The following is a 26731-nucleotide window of genomic DNA, read 5'->3' as shown; positions in this document are numbered from 1 at the left end:
GTCATTGGGACACGAGGGAGGGCTTCTCAAAGAAATGCGCTTCTTCTTTAGTGACCACATGTAAGCCAGCTATGTACAATATGGCATACTGTAGATCCAGAGCCCCATGGTGTTTCTTCACCTCAGTGAATTGTGCTCATTGCTTTTGGAGCTCTGCGGAGAAGTCAGGGAACAATGAGATCTTTGAGTTGCCATTTACTAATGCATCTCCCATAGACCTGGCTTTGGAGAGTATCACATCACAATCTTTGTAATTGAGTATCTTAAAGAGAAAGATTCATGGAAAATTGCCTGGTGGTAGAGGTCCTTTCTACTGAGAACATCAGTAAAAAGGAGTCTCTCCCGAACACAGTAATTAGCCATTGGTCGATAAAAGCCACTGAGTTTTTTCCCCTCATTTTTTCTGTGATGGCTATTGCTCTGACATTATTTCACCTCAAATTATTTTCCATGTCATCAAGGTGAGCCGCATGTTTGGCAGTGAGGGCTTGCTGATAATGTACCCCACCTTGCAATGACGCCCATTCGTCCTCTAAGGTACTCAGGTGCCCTTCCATCGACGTTGTGCGATCTCACAGCTTTTGTATGTCTTGGTGGAGGAATGTGATTTCCACTTTAATCCCCTTTAACTTCCGCTGCAAGCTCAGTAATGGAGGAGTTACAATTGGTGACTGCCATTAGGATATCCCTCAGTGTGGGTTTCGGCCTGTCCAGACTCTGAGCCTGGTCTGAATGGGCAGCCATATTAGATAGTGGTGTACTCACTGTAATGTATGGAGGCAGATGAGTCTTCCAGCGGTACCGTATCTTCGGCTTTGGATTGATTACTGCTATGTTCTTCTGGTGTATCAGGTGGTGAGGGAGCCTCCCACGGCATCGGCTTGACAAAGAACTTTTGAGCCTCCTCTTTGAACTTCTCCTTGGCCGGCCTTCTGGGCACTATCTTGCCCCATGCAGTTCGAGGCCGAGCGGGAGGTAGATCTGCATTTCTGACATGCCGCTGGAGGTTAAGAGAGGTATCTCCAGATAGCCCAAGGACACACCTTTCGTCAAGTGTAGAAAGAACTGCAGGGAAAGGAGTAAGGTAGACACCCAAAGGATGAATGCACGGCTGTTTGGCAGATCTAGTAGACCACACGTCTGTCTACATTCGCTGCCAAGCCACACCCCCATCAATCAGCTTTATGAACTTGAATTCCTGTATTAGTACTAAGTTCAAGAAAATGACGCCTTTATAATTGTAAATTTTTTACTGGGATCAATCTTTGTCTATGATTTCGAGCAGGAGTTTATCTAGTGATCAGAAAAGTAAATGAGTTCAGTTCACTGGCACTTCGTGCCTGAACAATGTATGACAATCTCCTCTTCATCAGTGTAATCTGTTAAAAAGTGGCACTGTTAGGCAGGCCATATATGATGCAAATTTCTTTCCTGCAACCACAGACAGTGTTGACAGGGGAATCAGCAATTGTCTTCTCCCGGCTGGGGGGCAGGGGCGGCAGCCGTGCCTACCAGGAGAAGACATTGATAATTGCAATAGAGTCCGGCAGGCTGGTTGTACCCAAGTTGATCGATTAATCAACTTAGTACATTCAGCCTGCCTATTAACGGTTTTGAATCCCGGCCGTTTTAGCAGGAAGATTCAAACCCTGTAGGGCTGGCCTTACAGAAACCCACAAAACTACTTAGAAAAAAGGAGGACAAATTTAAATAGTCTAAAGGAAGTTTGCAGTGCAAAGGAAATGATAGTAATGGGGTAATTATGGTGAATGCAAATTTGTTTTAAAATGGTCCACACAGTGCAGAACAAAGTGCACTCTACACAATGACAGAGCTTTATCTCTGTTAGTTCGCAATCACAGAAGGATGTAGATGAATAGCGAGGAATGATTGTTTTCATAATAATGCTTTATCACATAATTGTCAAATAGTAGTATGGTTTACCTCATCAAGACGTCTCTCGGTTCCTAATGCCAACAGATTATTGTACTCTCTTTCCAGAATTTGTCTAGCCTGGAAATCAAAACAGTCAGCATTCAGTTATAAAAACACAAATATCCATTTACTGATACCTGCTTAGCTAATTTACCTGGTATTTGGCCTCATCCTCACACTCCTCATGAAACTTTCCATTTGTAATACAGAACTCAGATGCAATAAAGTAGGCTCCATTGCTCTGGTCTGTACAGACCCAGCCAGTGTTCATTGGCTTTTTAGGTTCAGATGCCTGTGAAGCAGACCCATATGCTCCAGGAGCAGAAAATAACACAATGGCCCCAGGAGTACCTCTCAGCCCACATGCCTAAAGCTGAAATTCTATAAGGCCATTCAGAAGCATTTGCATCTACTTCACAGGCTGTCATAGGTGTTTAACAGATAAACAGTGACAGTATTCAGAAAGCAGGAGCTGGTTTCATTGAACATCTTAGATCCGTCTTAGTTCAGAAGTCTAATGAGCAGTGCCAGGAAAAGGTCATCCAGTGCCATGGGCAAAGATTCCAAATTGCCCCCCCCCTTCATTATGTGCAAGCTTATGAGGAGAAGGGGGAGAGAGAGCACAGCCCACACCTCCTTCTGGCTCTCTCCTCTTCTCCTTGTCGCTGCCAGTGCTGGGCTGACAGAAGTAGTGATGCCGCTGTCATTACTCCTGTCAGCCTTATAGTAGAAGGAACTTGCAGCGCTCCCATCCCAACAAAACGTGTTGTGCCCAGGGCAGCCATTCCCTTTGGCCAACCCTTGTCCCGGCCTTGTTAATAAGGAGCATGGAAAGAGGTCAAATCCTAAAAACATGCAAACATGCAAAACATACAGACAAAATTTCAGGGACAAAAAAATGCCAACCAAGGTGACATAAACCAGTAGCAGTAAGGCACCTTGGTGCCCTACTTTTCAACTTCATTCTATATGTAGTGTCACTTTATGTGCAGCACCTGAATCTCCACCTGAATGTGTGTTAGATATGGTGAGCTACATGTGTGTTTGATGTGGTAAATCAGTAGGTGTGGCTTACATATTGGCATCGGTCTATTATCACGTCTTCCTGACACAGTAAGACTTTGATAACTGCTAGCAAACAATCTAAAAGCTCACATTACCAAATCTACTGCACAAAAGCTACTTCAACCAAAAGTAAGCTCAAGTGCAAAACCATTAAAGAAATGTTCTTTTCAAAATTATTTGTAGATAATACAATCAAAGTCAACAACAAAAACTCTGCACGTGTTTATATGATACTGATGCCAAAAAATAAAAAGGGTAGAATTGCTCTTATGGCCCAATCAAAAAGAAAAGCATCTAGCACACCACTAGATACAAATATTTATAGAGCATAGAAAAAAAAACATGCTGCACTAATCAAACATGTATATAATCTTAGTGCCATTGTGTGCAATAATAACAGTTGATAAAGATAAAAGTGAAGATAAATCATAATTAAAAAAATAATATTGTGTACAATATTAACAATGGTGTCACAAAAATAACAAAGCAAGTCTATTTAGCATACAAAAGTGAAAAAAGTCCCATAATAAGAATTTCTCAGCATCCCACACCATCTGCAAGCTCCTTCACCTTATTTCACACAAGAGGCTTACCACAAATCTATAACCCCCCGAATCAGAGAAGTCATAAAGCACTTGATGTAACCACTCATCAAAACAGATGAGCTCAGGATCTTGTAGCCTCTCCACAGTAGACAACTTAGTCTCACAATGCACAGGATTATATACAGTAGAAGACATAAAAAAGAGACAGACGCTCTGCAGAGCATAAAACCATCTATTAAATTAAATGAGCAGAATACTCCCAAGAGTGTGTAAGGATCGCTTCATCGTTTGTGCATGCATGGTGACCTTACAGCGTCAACTCTGTCCCACATGTTTCTTCACAATTGACATCGTCGGGGAGTCAGAGAGGATGTTTGCACACCACACATTAAATACTGGAACCGAACAATGGGAAGCAAGGAAGTATATGGTTTTATGCTATGTAGAGCATCTCTCTTTTTTTTTTTTCATCTTTGCACATTGTTTTTTTGCACTGAGATTTTTTATTATGGGTCTTTTTTCACTATTGTATGGTGAATGGACATGATTTGTTATTTTTGTGCCACTATTGTTAATATTGTATACAATATCTTATTTGCATATGGATTTATCTTATTTATCAATTGTTGTTATTACACAGAATTGTGTTATTATTAGGGATCAGCTTCGAGTTCGAGTCAAACTCATGTTCGAACAGGACATTGCCTGTTCGCCAAACAGCGAACAATTTGGGGTGTTTGTGGCAAGTCTATGGGAGAAATCTAAAGTGCTAATTTTAAAGGCTTATATGCAAGTTATTGTCATAAAAAGTGTTTGGGGACCCGGGTCCTGCCCCAGGGGACATGTATCAATGCATTTTTTTCGAGAACAGTGATTTTAATAATGCTTAAAGTGAAACAATAAAAGTGTAATATTCCTTTAAATTTCGTACCTGGGGGGTGTGTATAAAGAGAGCGCATGTTTCCCGTGCTTAGAACTGTCCCTGCACAAAGTGTAATTTCTGCAGGAAAAGAGTCATTTAAAATCACTCGTGGCTATAATGAATTGTCGGCTCCCCATAATACAGAGAACAGTCATTGAAAGTCATTGATAAAAATAAAAAAAAGCAAAAAAAAAGCGTGGTGTTCCCCCAAATTCAATTACCAGGCCCTTCAGGTCTGGTATGGATATTAAGGGGAACCCCGTGTCAAATAAAAAAAAAATGACGTGGTGTTGTAACATCAGAGGGGGGCGGGGTCAGCCGCACGTCATTGGGGAAGCCGGGCTTTCCCCTTGCGTCAGAGGGGGGTGGGGTCAGGTGACGGGTGGCCCCGCCCTCCTCATATAAGAAGTGTCAGGCTGCCCGCAGTGTCTCCGGGGGAGACAGAGGATGGATGTGCTGCGCTGGAGGGAGAGATCACCCATCCCTGGATCAGATCAGCCATAGCTGGACCCCGGAGAGATGATCATCCGTCACTGGATAGCAAGAGTGGATTACCAGCGCTGGAATCTTTTTTAAATTTTTTTTATTCTTTGTGAAATGGTAGGGGTACTTTTGTACCCCCTTACCATTTCAAACGGGGAGGGGCCGGGATCTGGGATTCTGATAAGCCCTCTGCCCGTAGACCCCCACAACCACTGGCCATGGTTGTGGGGAAGAGGCCCTTGTCCTCATCAACATGGGGACAAGGTGCTTTGGGGGGGACCCCAAAGCATCCTCCCAATGTTGAGGGCATGTGGCTGTTCAGGAGGGGGTGGCGCTCTCTCGTCCCCCCTCTTTTCCTGCAGCCTACCAGGTTGCGTGCTCGGATAAAGGGTCTGGTATGGATTTTTAGGGGGAACTCCACGCCATTTTTTTTTTAATTTGGCGTTGAGTTCCCCTTAAAATCCCCACCAGACCTGAAGGGCCTGCTATGGATATTTGGGGGGAACCCTACGTCATTTTTTTTATTTGACGTGGGGTTCCCCTTAATATCCATACCAGACCTGAAGGGCCTGGTAATTGAATTTGGGGGAACCCCACGCTTTCTTTTTTTTTTTTTATCAATGACTTTCAATGACTGTTCTCTGTATTACGGGGAGCCGACAACTCATTATAGCCACGAGTGCTTTTAAATTACTTTTTTTCCTGCAGAAATGACACTTTGTGCAGGGACAGTTATAAGCACGGGAAACATGCACCCCTTTACAGGCATACTATACACATCCCCCAGGTACGAAATTTACAGGAATACACTCACTTTAAGCATTATTAGAATCACTGCTCCCGAAAAAACTGCCATTTTTAAAACTTTTTTTTGCATTGATACATGTCCCCTGGGGCAGGACCCAGGTCCCCAAACACTTTTTAGGACAGTAACTTGCGTATTCGCCTTTAAAATTAGCACTTTTGATTTTGAACATTCGAGTCCCATAGACTTTAATAGGGTTCTAAAGTTCACACGAAGTTTAGGTCTGTTCGCAGGTTCTGGTGCGAACCGAACCGGGAGGTGTTCAGCTCATCCTTAGTTATTATGATGATATACTGTACATACTGTATTTTGCACAGCACAGTTTTTTCTATGTAATATGTGATATTAATAGCAGAAGAAACCCATGTAAGGGGAATATCACATCATATACAGTATCTCACAAAAGTGAGTACATCCCTCAAATTTTTGTAAATATTTTATTATATCTTTTCATGTGACAACACTGACGAAATTACACTTTGCTACAATGTAAAATAGTGAGTGTACAGCTTGTATAACCCTCTAAAATGTCAAAATTGGGCCCAAAGTGTCAATATTTTGTGTGGCCACCATTATTTTCCAGCACTGCCTTTACTCTCTTGGGCATGGAGTTCACCAGAGCTTCAAAGGTTGCCACTGGAGTCCTCTTCCACTCCTCCATGATGACATCACAGAGTTGGTGGATGTTAGAGACCTTGTGCTCCTCCACCTTCTGCTTAAGGATGCCCCACAGATGCTCAATAGGTCGAATGTCTTGAGACATTCTTGGCCAGTCCATCACCTTTACCCTCAGCTTCTTTAGCAAGGCAGTGGTCATCTTGGAGGTGTGTTTTTGGGTCGTTATCATGTTGGAATACTGCCCTGCGGCCCAGTCTCCGAAGGGAGGGGATCGTGCTCTGCTTCAGTATGTCACAGTACATGTTGTCATTCATGATTCCCTCAATGAACTGTAGCTCCCCAGTAACGGCAGCACTTATGCAGCCCCAGACCATGAAACTCCCACCACCATGCTTGACTGTAGGCAAGACACACTTGTCTTTGTACTCCTCACCTGGTTGCCGCCCCACACGCTTGACATCATCTGAACCAAATAAATTTATTATGGTCTCATCAGACCACAGGACATGTTCCAGTAATCCATGGCCTCAGTCTTCTTGTCTTCAGCAAACTGCTTGCCGGCTTTCTTGTGCATCATCTTTAGAAGAGGCTTCCTTCTGGGATGACAGCCATGCAGACCAATTTGATGCTGTGTGCAGAGTATGGTCTGAGCACTGACAGGCTGAACCCCGCACCCCTTTAACCTCTGCAGAAATGATGGCAGCACTCATACATCTATTTCCCAAAGACAACCTCTAGATATGATGCTGAGCATGTGCACTCAACTTCTTTGTCTGACTATGGCGAGGACTGTTCTGGGTGGAACCTGTCCTGTTAAACCACTGTATGGTCTTGGCCACTGTACTGCAGCTTAGTTTCAGGGTCTTGACAATCTTCGTATAGCCTAGGCCATCGTTATGTAGAGCAACAATTCTTTTTTATAGATCCTCAGAAAGTTCTTTGCCATGAGGTGCCATGTTGAACTTTCAGTGACCAGTATGAGAGAGTGAGAGCTATAACACCAAATTTGACACACCTGCTCCACATTCACACCTGAGACCTTGTAACACTAACGACATCAGGGAGGGAAAATGGCTAATTGGGCCCAATTTGGACATATTCACTTAGGAGTGTACTCACTTTTTTTGCCAGCAGTTTAGACAATAATGGCTGTGTTGAGTTATTTTGGCAGGGACAGCACATTTACACTGTTATACAAGTTGTACACTCACTACTTTACATTGTAGCAAAGTGTCATTTAGTGTTGTCACATGAAAAGATATATTTAAATATTTACAAAAATGTGAGGGGTGTACTCACTTTTGTGAGATACTGTAGGTTAAAATGGCCTTGATTTATGTATATATATTTTTTGCACATTTTTTTCATGCATATGGTATATTCATTAATCAAACATTGTTTTGCAGTATTTTAGGGATTGCACTGCTGCTTTTTGGTTCAGGTGTGTATTATTATTATTATTACTACTATTAACAAAATCCAGTAATTGACATTCCCCTTACAGGTGATTGTACTATGCTGATGTCAATGATATCATAGACATACAGTATATGAAGGGTCTGACTTGTGTTTTTTTTTTATTTTTATTAAAGTGATCTTAATTGTGTTTTGTCCTGTGATAATATATGCACAATAAACTTTGGAATAGACATTTCTAACAATGATTGAGCTTGAGCTTTTCATTGATGTTATCTTTTTTGTAGTACGTCACATCAGTAATAAACTAAGCAACGTGTAGTCCCATCGAGACAGCTCAGTTTGTTTACAAAGTTGGCAACTGAGTGCAAAGAAAATTTAAATTATGTAATAGCATAGCTAAAAAAAGTCCATATACTATAGCCTAAATAACATTAGAAAAGGCAGCTACCACTGGCCAACTTACCTGAGTATTTTGTGTTGGGATTTGTAATAACAGTGCCAAACTGGTGTAATCAAAGTTTTCATCCAGAGCAATGAGCGAGCCATGCACACCACTTTCTAGAATGCTGTTTGCATAATCCCTTAGACCTATTGCCTGGATCCAACGGATTACTCGGTCATTGCTCCAAACCAGCACATCTAGAACAGGAAAACACATTGCAGTGTCAGCCTATTAATCGTCATTTCAAAATCTCTCTCTTATTAAGCCACCTTCATAAATAAATCATTCCTTAAGTTTATCTGCAGGCAAAAATGGCAATCTTTCCAAAAATAAAGTTTTTCCTTTTCCCTTTAGTGGTTTTGAGCTTGTAGTAAAAAAATGTACCCAATTTAGATTAAGATTTATAGCAAAACTTTCCTGTGAGGTAGGGATCCTATGTCCATTCTCGGAGATGCTATCTGTCTGGCTATTGCACTGACCAAAAGTGCTGAATTAGTTTTGAATCACTGACCTCAATAAGTGTTCATAAATGAAAGTGGCAGACATCCTTATTTTTGGGCTTGATTCTGGTAAGGGACTTAAACTATTGAAGAAAGAGGGTAGGGAGCATTTACAGAAGTAGCAATGGCAGCCTCCATGACTCTCACAGGAAGGTGAAAAAATGAGTACTTCAGAAATTGGATTTTTAAGGCAATTTGAAAATACAAAAAATATATATATATTCAAAAAAGTTGTATTATTACAAAATCATCAACATGATAAAAGGTTCCCAATATGGATAACTTGCCCATATTGGGAACCTTTTATCATGATTTTGTAATAATACAACATTTTTGAATATATATATATATATATATATATATATATATATATATATATATATATATATATATATATATTTCTGAGGTACTAATTTTTTCATATACATAGGGATGATGGCAAATTACACGCCAAGCTGTATGAGTCCTTTAATTTATCTCACAGGAAGGTTTCCTTTATGGAACATATAATTGGGAAGGTGTTTTCACCTGTGTTGCCTACACACATTGAATACTAGCTATCCAATGTTTTTTTCAGTTTTAAGTCAAACTGCCTGAGACCACACCTGAAGGAAAATCCTTTTTATTGGCTGTGTGTTTGCAGCCCAATAGCAATGTTTTCATTTGGGGTTTCTGATAACAACCAGGTCACAGCTTATTACTTACATTTAAGATAGAAGATCAGTAATGTGTTTGGATCGGCTAAAAATAACCACTGTCTACTTTTTAGGCACCAAAAATCTTGCTAGACAGATAATTAACGCACAAAAAGTACAAATATAAAAGGCTTTAGTAACACAAAGATTTCAGGGTTACTAAAAATTTACTATCAAATACCATAATTTTTCTTTCCTGATGGACTCCATGGCAGCATATGTTTGGGTAGCCCCACCCTTTCTTCTACCCCGTAGGACCCCACTTCCATACATTTTCAGGCTGAGCAAGAGGAAGCGTTCCATGACTAGCCTACTCACGACTCTGGAAGAGTCCATGGAGTCCATCAGGAAAGGAAAATGATGGTAAGTATTTGATAGTAAATTTTCAGATTTCCTGAGAGACTTCCATGGCAGCATACATTTGGAAACTAACTAGCCCAAAAAACAAGGGTATCAACAGAAACCCTATGGATAGATAATAACAGCATAAGGAAGTTAGCTACACCCCACAATGAGCCAGAACAGCTTTAATGGAAGACATATTATCCTCCTATTCCTGAGTGTGTGGTGACTGCTTCCGTAGGAACCAAGCCCTACGTTTTATAAGCCTTGGTTGAGTAAGGGATAGTCCACCCATGAGACATTTGATATGACAGGGACTGCAGAAATCTGCCCTCTGAAAGCTTTAGGATCAGTTAACGTCAAGAATGCACCTGACTAGAGGACTGAAACAAACAAAACAAATCAGTCCAAACTGAACAAGCTCTGTTCAAATACTTTTGGAGGATTTATAGATATTAGCTTAGAGAAGCAACAGCCAAGCCAGATCGGTCTCTTCCTGCCAGGATGAGAAACTGGAAGAGATGAGCCAGGAAGGAATTTGCGCTCTATGGTAGAAGATATTTTCCAAGAGAAAGGACTTCAATCCGATACACCGGTATCAAAGGCAGGAATCAAGGCCTGTTTTGCCAATAGGGAATTACTGGAAAAATCGCTGCGGTTTTTGGCAACATACCCCCCCCCCCCCCCAAAAAAAAAATAAACTGTATATGGATCAAACTGGAAGCATAAGGCTTGTGAGACCTTTCATGAATTGACACAGCATCTGCATCCAGGGCTTGGCCCAGGCCCCTAGGGAAAGCTTTCCAGCTTGACAGAGTAAGGAGATGCTCCCAGATCTAACTCTAAAATCTTGTCTAGAGATAAAATCCACTTGGAGGGACCTGGATGTAGGAACCACTTATTGCCCAATTGGGCCACAGAATATGGATTCTTCCCAGAAATTCTATGTAGACTCAAAATAGATGATAAGGAAGATTCTACTCCACTCATATCACAGTCATCTCTACCTCTTCTCAGTGGACTGAACCTACAGGTTCTGACCTGCCCCCTGATGTAGGACAACACTGTGATGTTGTTCAGCCTCACTGGAGACTTAAAAGCTTGCTGTTAGGTGTCAAAAGGTGAAGGGAGCATGAAAGAGCTGGCCAGAAAACCAGAATGTTCCAACTAACTTTCCAACCAGGGAATTCTACCGGCAAAACAACTTCCTGACAGGGGAGTTCCACTGGCAATAACTCAGCAGCACCCAAGGCTTCATCTGCCTGTTTGTGAGACATGAATTGCTGGGCTTTTTGCATGCTCAATATTGGAGAGAAAAAAACTTTCAGGACAGGAGGCCATTTCCATTAAGCATACCTCAATATAGGGATGGGAGAGACCATGGTCCTGATCATCAGGTAGTGAGACGCTGACAGGGGAAGAGAGGAAAAGCCAGGATTTCTCAGCATCCTACCACCATTATGTTCTAGTGGCAAAGCTATGCATCCTGAACAATGATGGATTAAGCTCTCAGATACACAAATAATTGTGTAGGAGTCACATGACCCTTTTTGAAAGACTAGCCACCCAATCTCTTGTAGGGTTCTGAATCGATAACCCAACCAGCAGACATATATGCTGCAAGATGTCTTAATCCATGTAGAAACAGAGGTATGTCAGAAGACAGCTCTGGGAGTTGAAAATAGGCATCCGTCTGAGCAACAATAGTACGCCTCTTAAAATCACATCTGCTGGAATTGGAATTGCAGTTCTTAGAGATGGTAATAACTATGTTGGCTAGGAGAACTTGCTTATTGTTGCTTGAGCAAAGGATTGTATGGGTGGCACAAATATGGAAAAGACCAGTAAGCAACCTCTCCACCAGAAGTGGTGCTTTTTGCTGACTACGTGCCTGAGGACTCTTTCTCTCCAATTTTTTCAGGACTCCAGGCCAGAACTGCAGGAACAAACCCTTTGGAGTTAAACACTGGCTCTTGAATAGCACTCTTCTTTCACTCAGCAGACATGTATTCTGAGGCAGGAGGCCAGACTAAATACAGCTCTTATCTGTCAAATGAAGCTAGCCCTTGAAGGGCACTGTTTAGACTCTCACAATGCAGACAAATATTGTCCCACTTGTAGAATTATTCCCAGCCTTCTGCTATCAAATGAAGTTAGCCCTTGAAGGGGACTGCTAGACTCTTGCAATGCAGACAAGATTGTTCTACTTGTAGAATCGTCTCCAGCTATTTGCTACCAAGATAAAGCTAGCCCTTGAAGGGGGCAGTTTAAGCTCTTACAATGCAGACCAGATTGTCTCACTTGTCAGAACTATTCTTTAGGATAGAATATTCTTCATCCCAACTTTTATTGCATTGGAACAGAGGCAAGGGTTAAGGCAGGCTCCCAGGCTGCAACTGCATACAGATATAGCGCCAAACAGGTGACTCATTATGCTGGAAAACCTCTGCATAACTGCCTTAATCTGACATCCTGCAGTGCAGGTAAAAGTGTCTTGGTTGGGGTTTGAACTTGATCAACACAGTACTGCAAGGTGCTGACCACTAAGACATTCTGCTGCTCTGTTATTCTGTTCAATTTGCACACCTCTTCAAGAATAAGAGTATATAAGAGTAAAAAAGGCAATGTGCTCCTTTGGAAGTGCTAAAATACTTGCATTGCAGGTACCTCTGCCATTTTACGCATCCTAGCAGCCATACAAAAGGAGGTACAAAAACCATCTAATAGTTCTTCCTCATCCACATAATCCTTTTAGGAATGGTTTGCAGAGGGTTAAATTGGCTTGTTGACTGGTCCTGCAAGGAAAAGCTTGACATTGTCAGAGTAGAGAATCCATGCACAACAAGAGTTGTAACAGACACCTTTAGAGTGTCTTGACTACCCGTGGCAACCTGTTGGTCACTGTCATCTTGCTCCCTGGATGCCTGAACAAGGCAGTAAATTCATACAGGGTTATACCAGCCAAGGCAGGAGCAGCAAAGGCCCAGTTCACGGGGTGCATAATACATGTGCATGCCTGGAGACACTTAATAGCAAGTGTTCATTAGTCAGCTTTCCATACACCAGCTTTAAAGAGGCCTGCAGAAGGGCTGACAATCCAGGAACAGTATCAGTAAGGAAGACACTGCCCCTCTCCAGCTATAACCTGCATAGAGTAGTAAATCCATAGAGGTATTAGGCCCCATGCACACGAGATGCTGTTAAATGCACGTTCAGAGGCAGTTGGACACTTTTTTCAACTGCTCCTGAACTCATTCAATGTTATCCTATGTGTCCATGTACACAGTCTAGTTTTTTACCATTTTTATGCAGTTGCGTTTAACCTCGTTTTTCCAGAAGCAAAAAAATAGGTTCAGACGCAAACGTTTTCCACGTTTCAGACGCCAAACGCGGCTAAACGCGGCAAAACATCGGTACTGCATTTTGCAGCGTTTGCGTTTATAAGCGTTTTTAAAGTGCCCTATTTTTTTTACATTAAAAATCTCAAAAATTATGGCAAATGATGAAAAACCCTTAAAAAAATATTTTAAACAATTGTAATTGCTCGCAATTATTCATAGACCATTTATATACCCTAATGAGCCCTTGATCCAATCCAATACACCACTAGCATTGCTGTTATCCAAAGTATAATTGGAATTTGACCCATATTTTAGATTTGAACAAGCAACTTGTGGCAGGTGACGTTGCAAGTGGACAATCCACAACTTGTGGCAGGTGACGTGACAAGTGACGTGGCAAGTTGGCAATCCACAATTTGTGTCAGGTGATGTGGCAAGTGACGTGGCAAATGGACAATCCACAACTTGTCGCAGGTGACGTGGCAAGTGGACAATCCACAACTTGTGGCAGGTGACATGGCAAGTGGGGTGGCAAGTGGACAATCGACAACTTGTGGCAGGTGACGTGGCAATTGGACAATCGACAACTTGTGGCAGGTGATGTGGCAAGTGGACAATCCACAACATGTGGCAGGTGACGTGGCAAGTGGCGTGGCAAGTGGACAATCCACAACTTGTGTCAGGTCATGTGGCAAGTGACGTGGAAAGTGGACAATCCACAACTTGTGGCAAGTGACATGGCAAGTGACGTGGCAAGTGGACAATCCACAACTTGTGGCAAGTAATGTGGCAAGTGGACAATCCACAACTTGTGGCAAGTAACATGCTGAATACAAGTACACTGCTGCTCTCACAGCTGCTGCTACTCACTCTAGTGTCACAAAATAGCTGAAATAGTTAAATAATACTGTTTTTTGAGCTTGGGGAGAGTCTTATGAGGTTATCTTATATAAACGCTTCTAGACGCAAGCGCAGTTAAACGTTTCTAAATGCAGCTAAACACGGCATGTAAACACAGCAACACGCACATTTCTAAACGCTGGTTTCAGCCTTTAAAAACGCGTTCAGCAGAGTTTGCACCGGCGTCTCATGTGCATGGGACCTTAGGCTGCAGAACACAAGGACTTGTTGCAGAAATAAACAAATCTCAATAAGTTTAAGGGAGAACTTCACATTGTTAAGAAAATGAATATTATAACATGTACAATTTGCTTCTTAAGCCATGCAGTCATTTATTAAATAACCTTCCAAATTCAAACTGCAGCTGCTGACGTTTCTTAAGCTGTCCGGAGAGAGACAAAGTAACAGTTGTTTGTTTACTAGGTGAAAGAAAAACCCTAAGGGGTTAACCACTGCTAAAGGAATACTACCACTGCCAGACCTGCCACATCAGGGCACCACTACACAGGTGATTTCATTAGACAGAGCCTCCAACACAGAAGGAAAAACCTTTCTTAAACAAATAGATATCTGTTCAGGACAGAAAGCTACTGCACCAAACTTTGATAAAAATGCTACAATGCATGTCACAGCATAGACATCTCCATATGTTTTAATTTTGGTTATTATTTATTTATTTTTCTTCTTTCACATATGGTACACATATTCCTGTATGGCATCTTTTCCCTTCTGCTGACCTCAAGCCAAACATACTCAGATATTCTGCTATCCGCAGGGTGACCTAGATCCCAGAGGTAGGCACACTATCATGTTGGGCACACTTTAGAGGTCACCCGCTGTTAGCAGGGCATCCGACCCAGCGCTACTGCTCACCATTGGCAAAGCTTCTGTTATTACAGTTGTCCATCTACTGTGCACTTATGCTATTCACCACCCTGCTGTTACCCGGGCATTCGGTGACTAGTGGAGCCATCGTAGAACTTCTGGACACCACAGGACAATCTCAATATCCGCACGTCTTCCAAAAAGGTAGGAAACCTTATACAAAATGGTCCCCTGAGTGAGGAGGACAAATAAGGAAAGCAGCCTCTGGCTCAGCCTTTGGGGTAGGAGCGAAAGCGGGGCTACCCAAATGTATGCTGTCATGGAAGTCTGTCAGGAAATGTCTTTTAGTGCAGTATTCTAAAGCCACCTTATACAATAGTGGACTGGTCTCCAAACTGCGGCCCGGGGGCCGGATGTGGCCCTTTGCATGCATTTATCCGGCCCTTGGGGCACTATTTCTACCATTTGTACAAGAAACGATTCCTCCCGCTGACATCAACAATTGGCCAAAATGACTGCTAGGCCACTTTCACACTGAGGCACTTCTAAACTGCCAGTAAAAACACTGAGCGCTTTTGAAGAGCTTTTCAGGCGCTTTTGAAGTGCTTTCCATTCATTTCAATGGAGAGGGGAGTTTTTCACAGCCCTGCCAGCGAACTGCCCCAGTGTGAAAGCGTTCATTGATTTTAATGGAAATATGTTTTCGTGAGCGTGAAAGCACCTGAAAAGTGCCTCAGTGTGAAAGTGGTCTTACTGACAGCAATGATACAAGGAACCATTCTTCCAACTGACACCAACAATGGGGCTTAATTCCTGGCACTGACACCAATAATGGGACATTATTCCATTCACTATTTCATTGACTGACACAAATGATGGGGTACCATTCATCCCACTGACACCAACTCTGGGGCATCATTCCTGCCACTGACACCAATGACAATGTACTATTTCTCCCACTGACATCAATGATGAGGTATCATTTTCTCCCACACTAGGACAAAGCCTGAAGGACAGTAAACAGGCTCCAACACTTAAAAAAAAAAAAAAAAATGAAAATCTGTCCTAAGTCAGTAAGTTTAATAATATCTTATTAGTTTAGGGATCCAAAAAACTGACTGGATAGGGTTCCAAAAATGTAAGTCCGCAACAGCAATGTAAAATATTGCACTTGGGTGGCAAAAATATGAATGCAATCTATACACTGGGGAGAGAACCTCTGGGGGAATCTAGGATGGAAAAGGACCTTAGGGTCCTAGTAGATGATGGGCTCAGCAATGACATGCAATGCCAAGCTGTTGCTAACAAAGCAAACAGAATATTGCCATGTATTAAAAAAAGGGATCAACTCCAGAGATAAAGTGATAATTCTCCCACTCTACAAGACTCTGGTCCGGCCGCACCTAGAGTTCTGGGCACCAGTCCTCAGGAAGGATGTACTGGAAATGGAGCAAGTATAAAGAAGGGTCTGGAGGATATTAGTTATGAGGAAAGGTTGCAAGCACTGAACTTATTCTCTCTGGAGAAGAGACGCTTGAGAGGGGATATGATTTCAATGTATAAATGCAGTACTGGTTACCCCACAACAGGGATAAAACTTTTTTGCGGAAGGGAGTTTAACAAGCCTTGTGGCCACTAATTAAAATTATAAGAAAAGAGGTTTAATCTTAAACTATGAAGAGGGTTCTTTACTGTAAGAGCAGCAAGGATGTGGAATTCCCTTCCCATTCCTCAGTGGGGGGCATCAGTAGTTTCAAAAAACTATTAGATGATACACCTGAATACAATGTAACATTGTACAATGTACTACTACAATGTACAATGTAATACTGACATATAATCACACACATGGGTTGGACTTGATCGGCTTGTGTCTTTTTTCAACCTCACCTATTATGTAAGCAATGGTATACTTATCAGAGGGGGAATTGGTCATAAAATTTTTGCCCAGTTAGCTTCGTTTTCTGTTACAAAGACATTTTTTGAATTTCAATGAAGGACCTAAATCATATAATTATCCCTGCTTTCTTTACTGATAAGTAAAAATAGCAATGATAAAGTAATGTAAATCAGTTAATGAGTATAATGCAATACAGAGCTTCTTAAAGTGTATGTAAACCCAATGTCATCTTTTCTAAACTACTGCCATAGGGGTTATATAAGGATATACATGCCTCCTGCATGTATCCCTACCTGTCAAATGTCTCCTCTCTGTCTGTTATGAGACCCAAAAAACTGCATATTCTGTGGGTGGGTCTGTTGTCTGGAGCTCGGTGGGTGGAGTCGTGTTGTCAGTCGACTCCCCGCCCACCTCTACACTCCCCTTGTCAATATGCATATTCTCCTGTGTATTTCTTACACTGAACATCTGCTATGATCACTAACATCCAGTGAAAAGACAATAAAGTAGCCACATGACTTCAGAATACCAAATCATGCTGAGATGGGGAACATCCATTCTGGCAGTGCAGCAGAAGAAAGGAGTGGGAGGGAAATAATACATGTCTCTTAGGCTAGTGTATGAGATATGTAAATCACCCGTCACTCACAACAAGGGAGATGATTTGACAAAGTTTTTTCTGTTTGTCACTGAACAATAAAAGAGGATTGCTCAGAGATTAAATAACTCTTTGTGGCAAGACTGGGCTCAAATGATATGAAATCGTATACGCTACATTATAACATAAAAAAAACAAAAAAAACATTGGGTTTACATCCACTTTAAGGGTCCGTTCACACAGGGGCAACACGACTTGTAGGCGACTTGAGTGAGGCAACTTGTACACGACTTGAGTTAAGATCACAGCGCGACTTGGGACGACTTCAACACGACTTGTGATGACTTCAACCTGACTTGGGACGACTTACAAGTCGCCCCAGGCCAGGCGACTTTTGCCGTGGCCAAGCAGAGAATGAGCTCAAGGGGGAACTCCACGCCAAATTTCTGAAAAAAATTTGGCGTGGGTTCCCCCTCCGAGAGCATACCAGGCCCTTAGGTCTGGTATGGATTCCAATGGGAACCCCCTACGCCGAAAAAACGGCGTGGGGGTCCCCCCCAGATCCACACCAGACCCTTATCCGAGCACGCTACCCGGCCGGCCAGGAAAGGGGGTGGGGACGAGCGGGCGGCCCCCCCCCTCCTGAGCCGTACCAGGCCGCGTGCCCTCAACATGGGGGGGTGCCTTGGGGGAGGGGGGGCGTGCGGCCCCCCCACCCCAAAGCACCTTGTCCCCATGTCGATGAGGACAAGGGCCTCTTCCCGACAACCCTGGCCGTTGGTTGTCGGGGTCTGCGGGCGGGGGGCTTATCGGAATCCGGGAGCCCCCTTTAATAAGGGGGCCCCCGGATACCGGCCCCCCACCCTATGTGAATGAGTATGGGGTACAATGTACCCCTACCCATTCACCTGTGAAAAAAGTAAAAAAAAAAACACAACACAGGGAAAAAATTTTTTATTGCACAGCTCCGGGGGTCTTCCGTCTTCGGGGGTCTTCTCGCCGGACTCCTCCGCTATCTTCTTGTAGCTCTTTTGCTAGCGGAGGAGTCTGGCTTTCTTCCTCGCCGCCGGCCTCTTCTCCCGACTTCGGGGGTCTTGTCCCCCTCTTCGGTTCTTCTGCCGGGCCACCGCGCCTTCTTATAGCTCTTTTAGAGGCGGTGGCCCGGTCTTCTGTCGCCGCCGTCGCCGCCGCCGCCTTCCGTTCTTCTCCTTCTTCTTCTCCTGGAGATGTTGACTCGACGAGCTCTCCGGCCGCAATGCCAGGGACGCGCTGCGCTGCCACTTATATAGGGACAATGGGGCGGTGTCACATGGGTTGATGTCACATGGGTTGGTCACATGGGTTGATGTCACATGGTAAGGGGGCGGGGTCACCATGTGACATCAACCCATGTGACCAACCCATGTGACATCAACCCATGTGACACCGCCCCATTGTCCCTATATAAGTGGCAGCGGAGCCCGTCCCTGGCATTGTGGCCGGAGAGAGCGTCGTGTCAACATCTCCTGGAGAAGAAGAAGAAGAAGAAGAACGGAAGGCGGCGGCGGCGGCGGCGACAGAAGACCGGGCCACCGCCTCTAAAAGAGCTATAAGAAGGCGCGGTGGCCCGGCAGAAGAACCGAAGAGGGGGACAAGACCCCCGAAGTCGGAAGAAGAGGCCGGCGGCGAGGAAGAAAGCCGGACTCCTCCGCTAGCAAAAGAGCTACAAGAAGATAGCGGAGGAGTCCGGCGAGAAGACCCCCGAAGACGGAAGACCCCCGGAGCTGTGCAATAAAATATTTTAACCCTGTGTTGTGTTTTTTTTTGTACTTTATTTCACAGGTGAATGGGTAGGGGTACATTGTACCCCATACTCATTCACATAGGGTGGGGGGCCGGGATCCGGGGGGCCCCCTTATTAAAGGGGGCTCGCGGATTCCGATAAGCCCCCCGCCCGCAGACCCCGACAACCAACGGCCAGGGTTGTCGGGAAGAGGCCCTTGTCCTCATCAACATGGGGACAAGGTGCTTTGGGGTGGGGGGGCGCACGCCCCCCCTCCCCCAAGGCACCCCCCATGTTGAGGGCACGCGGCCTGGTACGGCTCAGGAGGGGGGGGGCGCCCGCTCGTCCCCACCCCCTTTCCTGGCCGGCCGGGTAGCGTGCTCGGATAAGGGTCTGGTGTGGATCTGGGGGGGACCCCCACGCCGTTTTTTCGGCGTAGGGGGTTCCCCTTGGAATCCATACCAGACCTAAGGGCCTGGTATGCTCTCGGAGGGGGAACCCACGCCAAATTTTTTTCAGAAATTTGGCGTGAAGTTCCCTCTTGAGAGCTGATAATTCTGTCAGAGTCGCCTCCGTATAGACGGAGATCCGACTTGGAGGCGATTTCCATTGAAATCAATGGGTACCGATCGCCTACAAGTCGGATAGAAGTAGTACAGGAACCTTTTCTGAAGTCGGAGCGACTTCAGTAGTGTGCATTAAGACGGCTCTCATTCACTTACATTGCTTTTTAAATGTTGTCCGACCTGAGGCGACTAGGGGCGACCTGAAGTCGGATCAGGAGTTGCCCCTGTGTGAATGGACTCTAAGAGGCCCCCACAGAAGTGGAAAGTTGCCAACATAGTCTTTTGTACAGTAGTGCTACCCAGGGCAATGTATCATGTATAAATTATCAATGCAGCTACAACACTTTCAACATAAAAAAAATGTGTTTCATTGCCTTATCGCTGGGATATGTAAATAATCTCTACATATTGAAGCATTATTTAACATCATATGTTTACTGACATTAAAAACCTTCTCTATAGGAATGCAAAGTGTTACGCAGCCCTAGTGAATATTACATTCTGTGTAAGATTTCTGATATGGGATATAGATACACAGGCAGTACACTGGATATAATCTATGCTTCACTATTGCACACATTCCCTAAAACAATATACATCGATTACCTTTTATTTCATGCTGGCTCACTTCTCTTCTCCTCTCCAGTTCTTTCCTGTCATAATTCAACTTTTTTAAGCACATAATCCCGTACTGGAGACTTGTTCTGGAAATGCAAAAAAATGGTTTTAGAAGTGTTACATTTCTAGGTACAATACACATGATTTAGTGTAAAAATCTAAATGTTCTTATAAAGTACTTATTGTAAGGTGCAAAGTTGTTACAATAAATAGTAATGTGTAGATTTCTACAAATTGATGTGATTTTCATTTCATTGTTATGAGGACTTTCCCTATCCATTAAGCTAAAACAGCATTCACAGTACTTCATCTATTTGGTATTTTAAAACCTCTTCCATTTCTTCAGCTAGAATAGTGCTACCAGAACACCATGGCCAAATGAACATCGTTTTCACATGCAGTTGGACTGCTGATGAGCTCTCAGCTTGGGCTACGGCTGCCTACATTGTGAAGGTCCTCCTGGTCCCTGCATTATGAAAGGCGCTCCTGGTTCCTGCATTGTGAAAGGGCCTCCTGGTCCCTGCATTATAAAGGTGCTCCTGCTCCCTGCATCATGAAGGGGCTCCTGCTCCCTGCATCATGAAGGGGCTTCTGCTCCCTGAATTAAAAAGGGCTCCTGCTCCCTGCATTATTAGGGGCTTCTGCTCTCTGCATTATTAGGAGCTCCTGATCACTGCATTTTTAAAGGAGCTACTGGTTCCTGCATTATTAAGGGGCTCCTGCTCCCTGCATTATGAAGGGCTGCAAGAGGAGGTGATTTTGTCTACTTCTACACAGGGGATTCAAGTAGAATGTCCTCTTACCTAAAAGTGGAACATTTCAAACAGCCTGTTTGAATGTTGTCCTGGTCCCTGCGTTAAGAAAAGGGTTCTCGTCTGCATTATGAAAGGAACTATATTTTCAGCAGAAAATAATGTACATACATACTTTCAGTCATAAATCTTTCACTTTTAGACTAAAAGATTGTATATTCTTAAATAAATATAAAAAAAAAAAGAAAAAAAAAGTCTGTGCTTACTGTTAAGCATTAAGTAATTCTAATGCCGCATACACACAACTGGACTTTCCAGCAGACTAGGTCAGACGGAATCGGTCCGTCGGACAATCCGATTGTGTGTGGGCTAATCCGATCGTTTTTCATCTAAAAAAATCAGACGGACCTAGAAATAGAACATGTTTCAAATCTGTCAGACGGACTCAATTCCTATTGGAAAATCATTCATCTGTATGCTGGCACGACGGACCAAATTCTAAGCAAGGCAAGCTATTGGCTACTGGCTATTGAACTTCCTTTTTTAGTTTCGTCTTACATCATCACGTTCAAAACGAACAGACTTTCGGACGCACTTAGTCCACTCATGTGTGGCCAAGTCCGTTCGTTCAGAAAGTCCGTCGGGAAGACCGTAGCACCTAGTCTGCCGGAAAGTCCAGTTATGTGTACGCAGCATAACAGTCTCAAATATAAAGCCAAAGCTTATATTTTTTTATATTTTGATAGTGTGGGAATGTGAGGACCTCAGTCAGGTTTTTATTGTGTCTTGTATCACTGGAGAGATTCATCCTTTCTCAACCGTAAATTTTTGGACTTCCTACCACTTGCTGTTGCATCTCCAGTTTAATTCCCCCCCAAGTGTTAAAAGCCCAACAGGGTTTTTAACAATTTAATAATCAGAAAGTATATGAGATCTTAAAACAGATGCCTGTTTATTCTCCATGTGAAAATGCCCAAATACACCACATCTAAAACATGTGGTAATAATGTCAATGAAGGCTCAGTTTGGTGGGCAATTAAAGCTCCCATCAAACACTTTCCTTATTATGGAAGCTCCAGCATAGGTTTAGCTGCTACACAAAATACTATTGCTTGGCTTAAATTGGTGAAAACTAACAACTCATCTTGAGGGACAATACCATCCAGTTTTTCTGCTTCTATTCCATTTATATTTATTTGTCACAATGATATAGCAACCTTTTGGATCTAAACACCGGGTGTTTAAAGCTGAAATGTTGCTATAGCTGTGTGACACTTGAATAGAGTTTGAAGAGGAGCAGAAGATGTGCTGTTGATACATGCTATTATCTACAATTTTGTCACGCTGCCATCCATCCATGATAAATCACTACAGCACTTGGAAAGAAAAAAGGTTGAACACCATTTGATTATTTTTTTTTCTTTTACATCTTAGTGATCTCAAGACTTGTTTCAACACGTATGTCAGAGACTTGTCAGCACTGATATGACCTTAACAGTAATTCCACTGCCCTCTGTGCTTCAGCCATCTCAGTATGGATTTTATGGCTTCTAAAAGCTTGTATGGCTGTAAGCAGTATTTTATAACCTTCCCTGTTGGCAACTTCAAATCTACAAGAAATCACAAATCAACAATAAACAAAAATAGGTAACACCGCAATAGCATTAAAAGTATAACTTAAGCCAAAAAATTTTTCGGTTATGGCCAGTAGAGAAGGGTTAGAACTTCTGACAAGTTTATTTTGCTGTCTGGAGTCTTATTGGGGTGGTTACCCCTCACACCCCAGTGACAATGTTGCCCAATAGTAGAAAATAAAATAAATCTCCAACAAGGAACAAATAAAAAACTGATGGGGATCTATCTTTATTGTATTGCTGTATACCTGTTAGCAATTTCTACTTGCTTTTTTGACTACCGAAAATAAGTGAAAATCTCATCAACAGGACCTCAGATAACACTTCCCTACTCTAGCCAAAACTTTTTCATTTTGGCTATCGATAAGGATTGACCTTAAAGCGGAGGTCCGCCCACACCTGCAAAAATTAAACGCCATCAGTTACAAATACTGCAGCTGCTGACTTTTAATAATAACACACTTACCTGTCCTGGAGTCCAGCGATGTCGGCACCGCAGCTGATGTTTCCATCAGCTGCCGGGTGCTGCCGCCGCCATTGCCGGTAAGGGAGTTCGGTAGTGAAGCATTATGGCTTCAAGCTGGGTCCCTACTGTGCATGTGCAAGGCACAGCTGAGCTCTTCTACTGGCCCAGTGGAGGGGAAGGAGGAGGGAGCCGAGTTGCTGCCGTAATGGGCCATGAAAGGTGCCAAATGCAGCACTGGAGGGGGGAGGAGACAAATGAGCGGAAGTTTTGTGTGGAACTCCGCTTTCACCACTTTAATACCATCACTACTGCTTGCCTTCTCCCATCTTTTAAAACTCCCTACCCCAGTATGCTTGGTCAGCTCCTACCCGCCTTTAGGCTTGAAAACTCATTCAGGGAAGTCTACCCCACCTCCACCTATGAACTGTACTTGAGTCTCCTACACCTGATCATCCCCTGCAGCTATTAACTTTTATGCCAGCTCCCCCTTCCTTTAAATTGTAAGCTCCATGAGCAGGGCCCTCCTATTGCTTCTGTATTGAAGTGTATTGTAATTGTACTGTCCCCTTTATATTGTAAAGCCTACACTGCTGGCACTATATAAATCTGGAATAAAAATAATAATAATAATGCCCAGTTGAACTAGTTGGACTTGTGTCTTTTTTCAGCCAGACTTACTATATAACTATTATATTGTGCCTATGGTCATGCTGTCATTATGCAGGCATAATGCAGAAAGCTATTCAAACCGACTCTGTGGCTTGTGAACGCTTTGATGGCACATGATGACACAAAATGCAAACATACTACTTTTTACATTTGAAAGTGCTCCCCTTCCTCCCACTATGGAGAAAGAATAGGAAAGACAATATTATGAACAAAGACTTAATTAATGATTGATAGGCAGCAGTTGATATCACTAATTGTATTGATTTTTCCTATATATATATATATATATATATATATATATATATATAATATAAACATTAAGCAAAAATCCAGTGTTTAACAAATGCCACCAAAAGAAAGATTAGTTTAAACAAAATGATAAAGAAATAATGTGGGTACACCTCTTCATGACCAAGTATTTGTCAGACAAACTGTCAAATTTTTCACTGAAAAATAAACTAGAAATGAAAGGGTATTACAGGCTGGTGCTCATGTGGTTAAATCACAATGATGCGCTCAAATTATATTTATTTCTAAAAGGTGGAGTTAAAGTTTAGCATGCAATGCAGCAATAGGAGTAGTGTCTTTTTCTTAGCAAATACTCTCCCTGTTATCGCCCATCTGTTACAGGAGCAGGAAGTAAGGGAAAATCTCCCTCATGAGTTCACAATATAGTAACAAAAACCACACATTCTATCCCAAAAAAATTAAAAATCCCTGAAATGGGGCCTAAGGCCTTAACCGTTTGCTCAATTTTATAGCACTTACCTATGAAAGCTATCTACCATTTTTAAGTGCACTCGCAGGTCTTTCTTTGTCAGATGATCCAACATTCTTGCATCTACCAGGCATTCCATGAAATAGCTTCTGTATTGAGGTAAGCCCAAACTAGGCAGCCATTCATTACCAATCCATTCATGATTCATATCTCCATATGCCAATGTCTAAAAAGCACATTTTATGGAGAATTATTATACACATCTGTATTGTTAACACTTTATTTAGAATAAAAAAACATTAAGCTATACAGTGTTTTACATAAGTATTCATGCTCCCTATCCCATAGTCTTTTCCACTATTCTTGGTTTTACAGTCCAGATTGAACATGAATGTATGTGTGATTTTATGTTGCTGAATTACACATAGTAGTAAATACTGATGAAGTAAAAATAATCTATTTTGCTTCCTGAAATAATTTACAAATATGTTAAACGTGCTAACTGCATAAGTATGGGCCCCTTGGTTGTAAAAAAAATAAAAATAATCACCTGTATGGAATTAAAGTATTACATGATCTCAAAGTAAAAACTCCTGTTTCTGAAAGGCTACACAGTTTGATAGAGACTATGGGGCTAATTTAACAGTGTAATTGCACGACTACTGTGCAAACCTCCCTAATATTTTGACTGAATGTCTGCCAGCATTAGAATGTGTGCCCACACCCAGTAAAACAACAAACAAAAGAAAAATTTGGCCCTACTCCAATGCAGTAAAGTTAATGATGACCGTGAAGTGCTGAAGAAACCTTTAATTAAATTAAGTATCCAAATAAATATGCAAATGCAATATCTGTGTAAATGAAAACAAACAAGGGAGATAAAACCCTCATCCTCAACCCTCATCAATATGCACACAGTCAAATAGTAAATCTAACCATAATATGTCCTCAAACTTCATGGGTTACTACTAAAATGTGGTTGCCCCCTAATTAGTTGTGACCACAGGTAATACCATCAGTAATGGTGGCACCTGACCCCATGTTTAAACTGAAAAAAAAAATCAATCACTTCCTTGGAAATCTGAGTATTTATTTGGATACTTCATTTTAGACATTTATAGTGAGGTTTGTTTAGCACTTCACAGTCATTATTATCTATACTGCATTGGAGTAGCGCCACATTTTTCTTTTGTTTGTTATTTTTATGGGGCTGATTTACTAAAGGCAAATAGGCTTTTCTTTTACTTTGGTAAATTTTCAGTAGCTTACTGAATGAAATAAAGCTCTCCTGATTTCCATCTTCTAAGCATGTTTTTATTTTACTTGCATGTGATTGAGTATTCTTTGCAAAGTGTATTTTCGCCACATTCACCGAGCTAAGCAAAGGTAACAGTCTATTTGCCTTTAGTAAATAAACCCTATACATAGTTAAACAGGATCATGACCACCAACATACTATCTAAGCGGGTCTCAAATAACGTTTTTTGAGAAACACCAACCTGGGTTTATAAAACAAAATATCCCACTGTCTAATAATTTTGGACAAGCAGGTGGAACACAGCCTGGCAATACAAAAATCACATTGTCCCATGCATCCTATAAAATATTTTGTTTTCTTTTAGTTGCATAGCTAATATGCCCATGAAATATACCGTACATATTGTTATTTTCTTGGAAAAATGTTAGTTGCCATGATTAAGTTTACTTTATAATTTTATTATTTAATGATATTTGATCTTGATTATTTGGTTTTGGTTGTACTCCTGATTGTCAATCAGTGTAGTTAGCAATAGGATAGCAGGGAATAGGTTGAGTAACAGTTTCAGCTAGAAAAAGATAAGAGGCTTGGAGCCAGTGAGTGGATGGAGAAGAATGACCACTGGAAGGGGGAGCGGAGCTCTGTGAGCTAATAAAAGTAAGTCAGGAAAAAACACTGACCTAGAACTACAGTATATGAAAATCAAAAGAAATCAATGGACTAATTAATGGACTAATTAAAATCATGAACAAAAGAACAAGCTACATATACTTTTCAACATCATCCTGATCTGTCATTAAATATAGCTCTCAGTGTCTGATACTTTTTTGCAGAAATCTAAATATGCAACAATAGTGTTCATACCTGTGCCCAGCTACCTTCTTCTGACTCTTTCTGCATGATCAGCAGGAAAAATGAACATGAAAACACATACAAAAATAAAAAAAAAGGTC

General features: G+C 42.2%; 1 protein-coding gene across 18 annotated transcripts in view; it reads right to left on the bottom strand.

Moving 5' to 3' along the window:
* Positions 1–26731, bottom strand: part of PPFIA2 (PPFI scaffold protein A2) — a 588582-nt gene that overhangs the window by 43103 nt on the left and 518748 nt on the right. For all 18 annotated transcript variants that reach the window (XM_077471910.1, XM_077471912.1, XM_077471920.1 and 15 more), the window contains 5 exons: positions 26643–26672; positions 24571–24746; positions 20270–20367; positions 8256–8431; positions 1945–2013 (listed from right to left, as the gene is read on the bottom strand). In XM_077471910.1, the coding sequence (XP_077328036.1) occupies positions 1945–2013; positions 8256–8431; positions 20270–20367; positions 24571–24746; positions 26643–26672 (549 nt within the window). The remainder of the gene's footprint in view (positions 1–1944; positions 2014–8255; positions 8432–20269; positions 20368–24570; positions 24747–26642; positions 26673–26731) is intronic.

This window comes from Lithobates pipiens, unplaced genomic scaffold (assembly GCF_037356315.1).
Source record: "Lithobates pipiens isolate NorthernLeopardFrog02 unplaced genomic scaffold, aLitPip1_a1.2 Scaffold_8, whole genome shotgun sequence".
NCBI lineage: Eukaryota > Metazoa > Chordata > Amphibia > Anura > Ranidae > Lithobates > Lithobates pipiens.
This window is presented reverse-complemented; position numbering and strand designations above follow the sequence as displayed.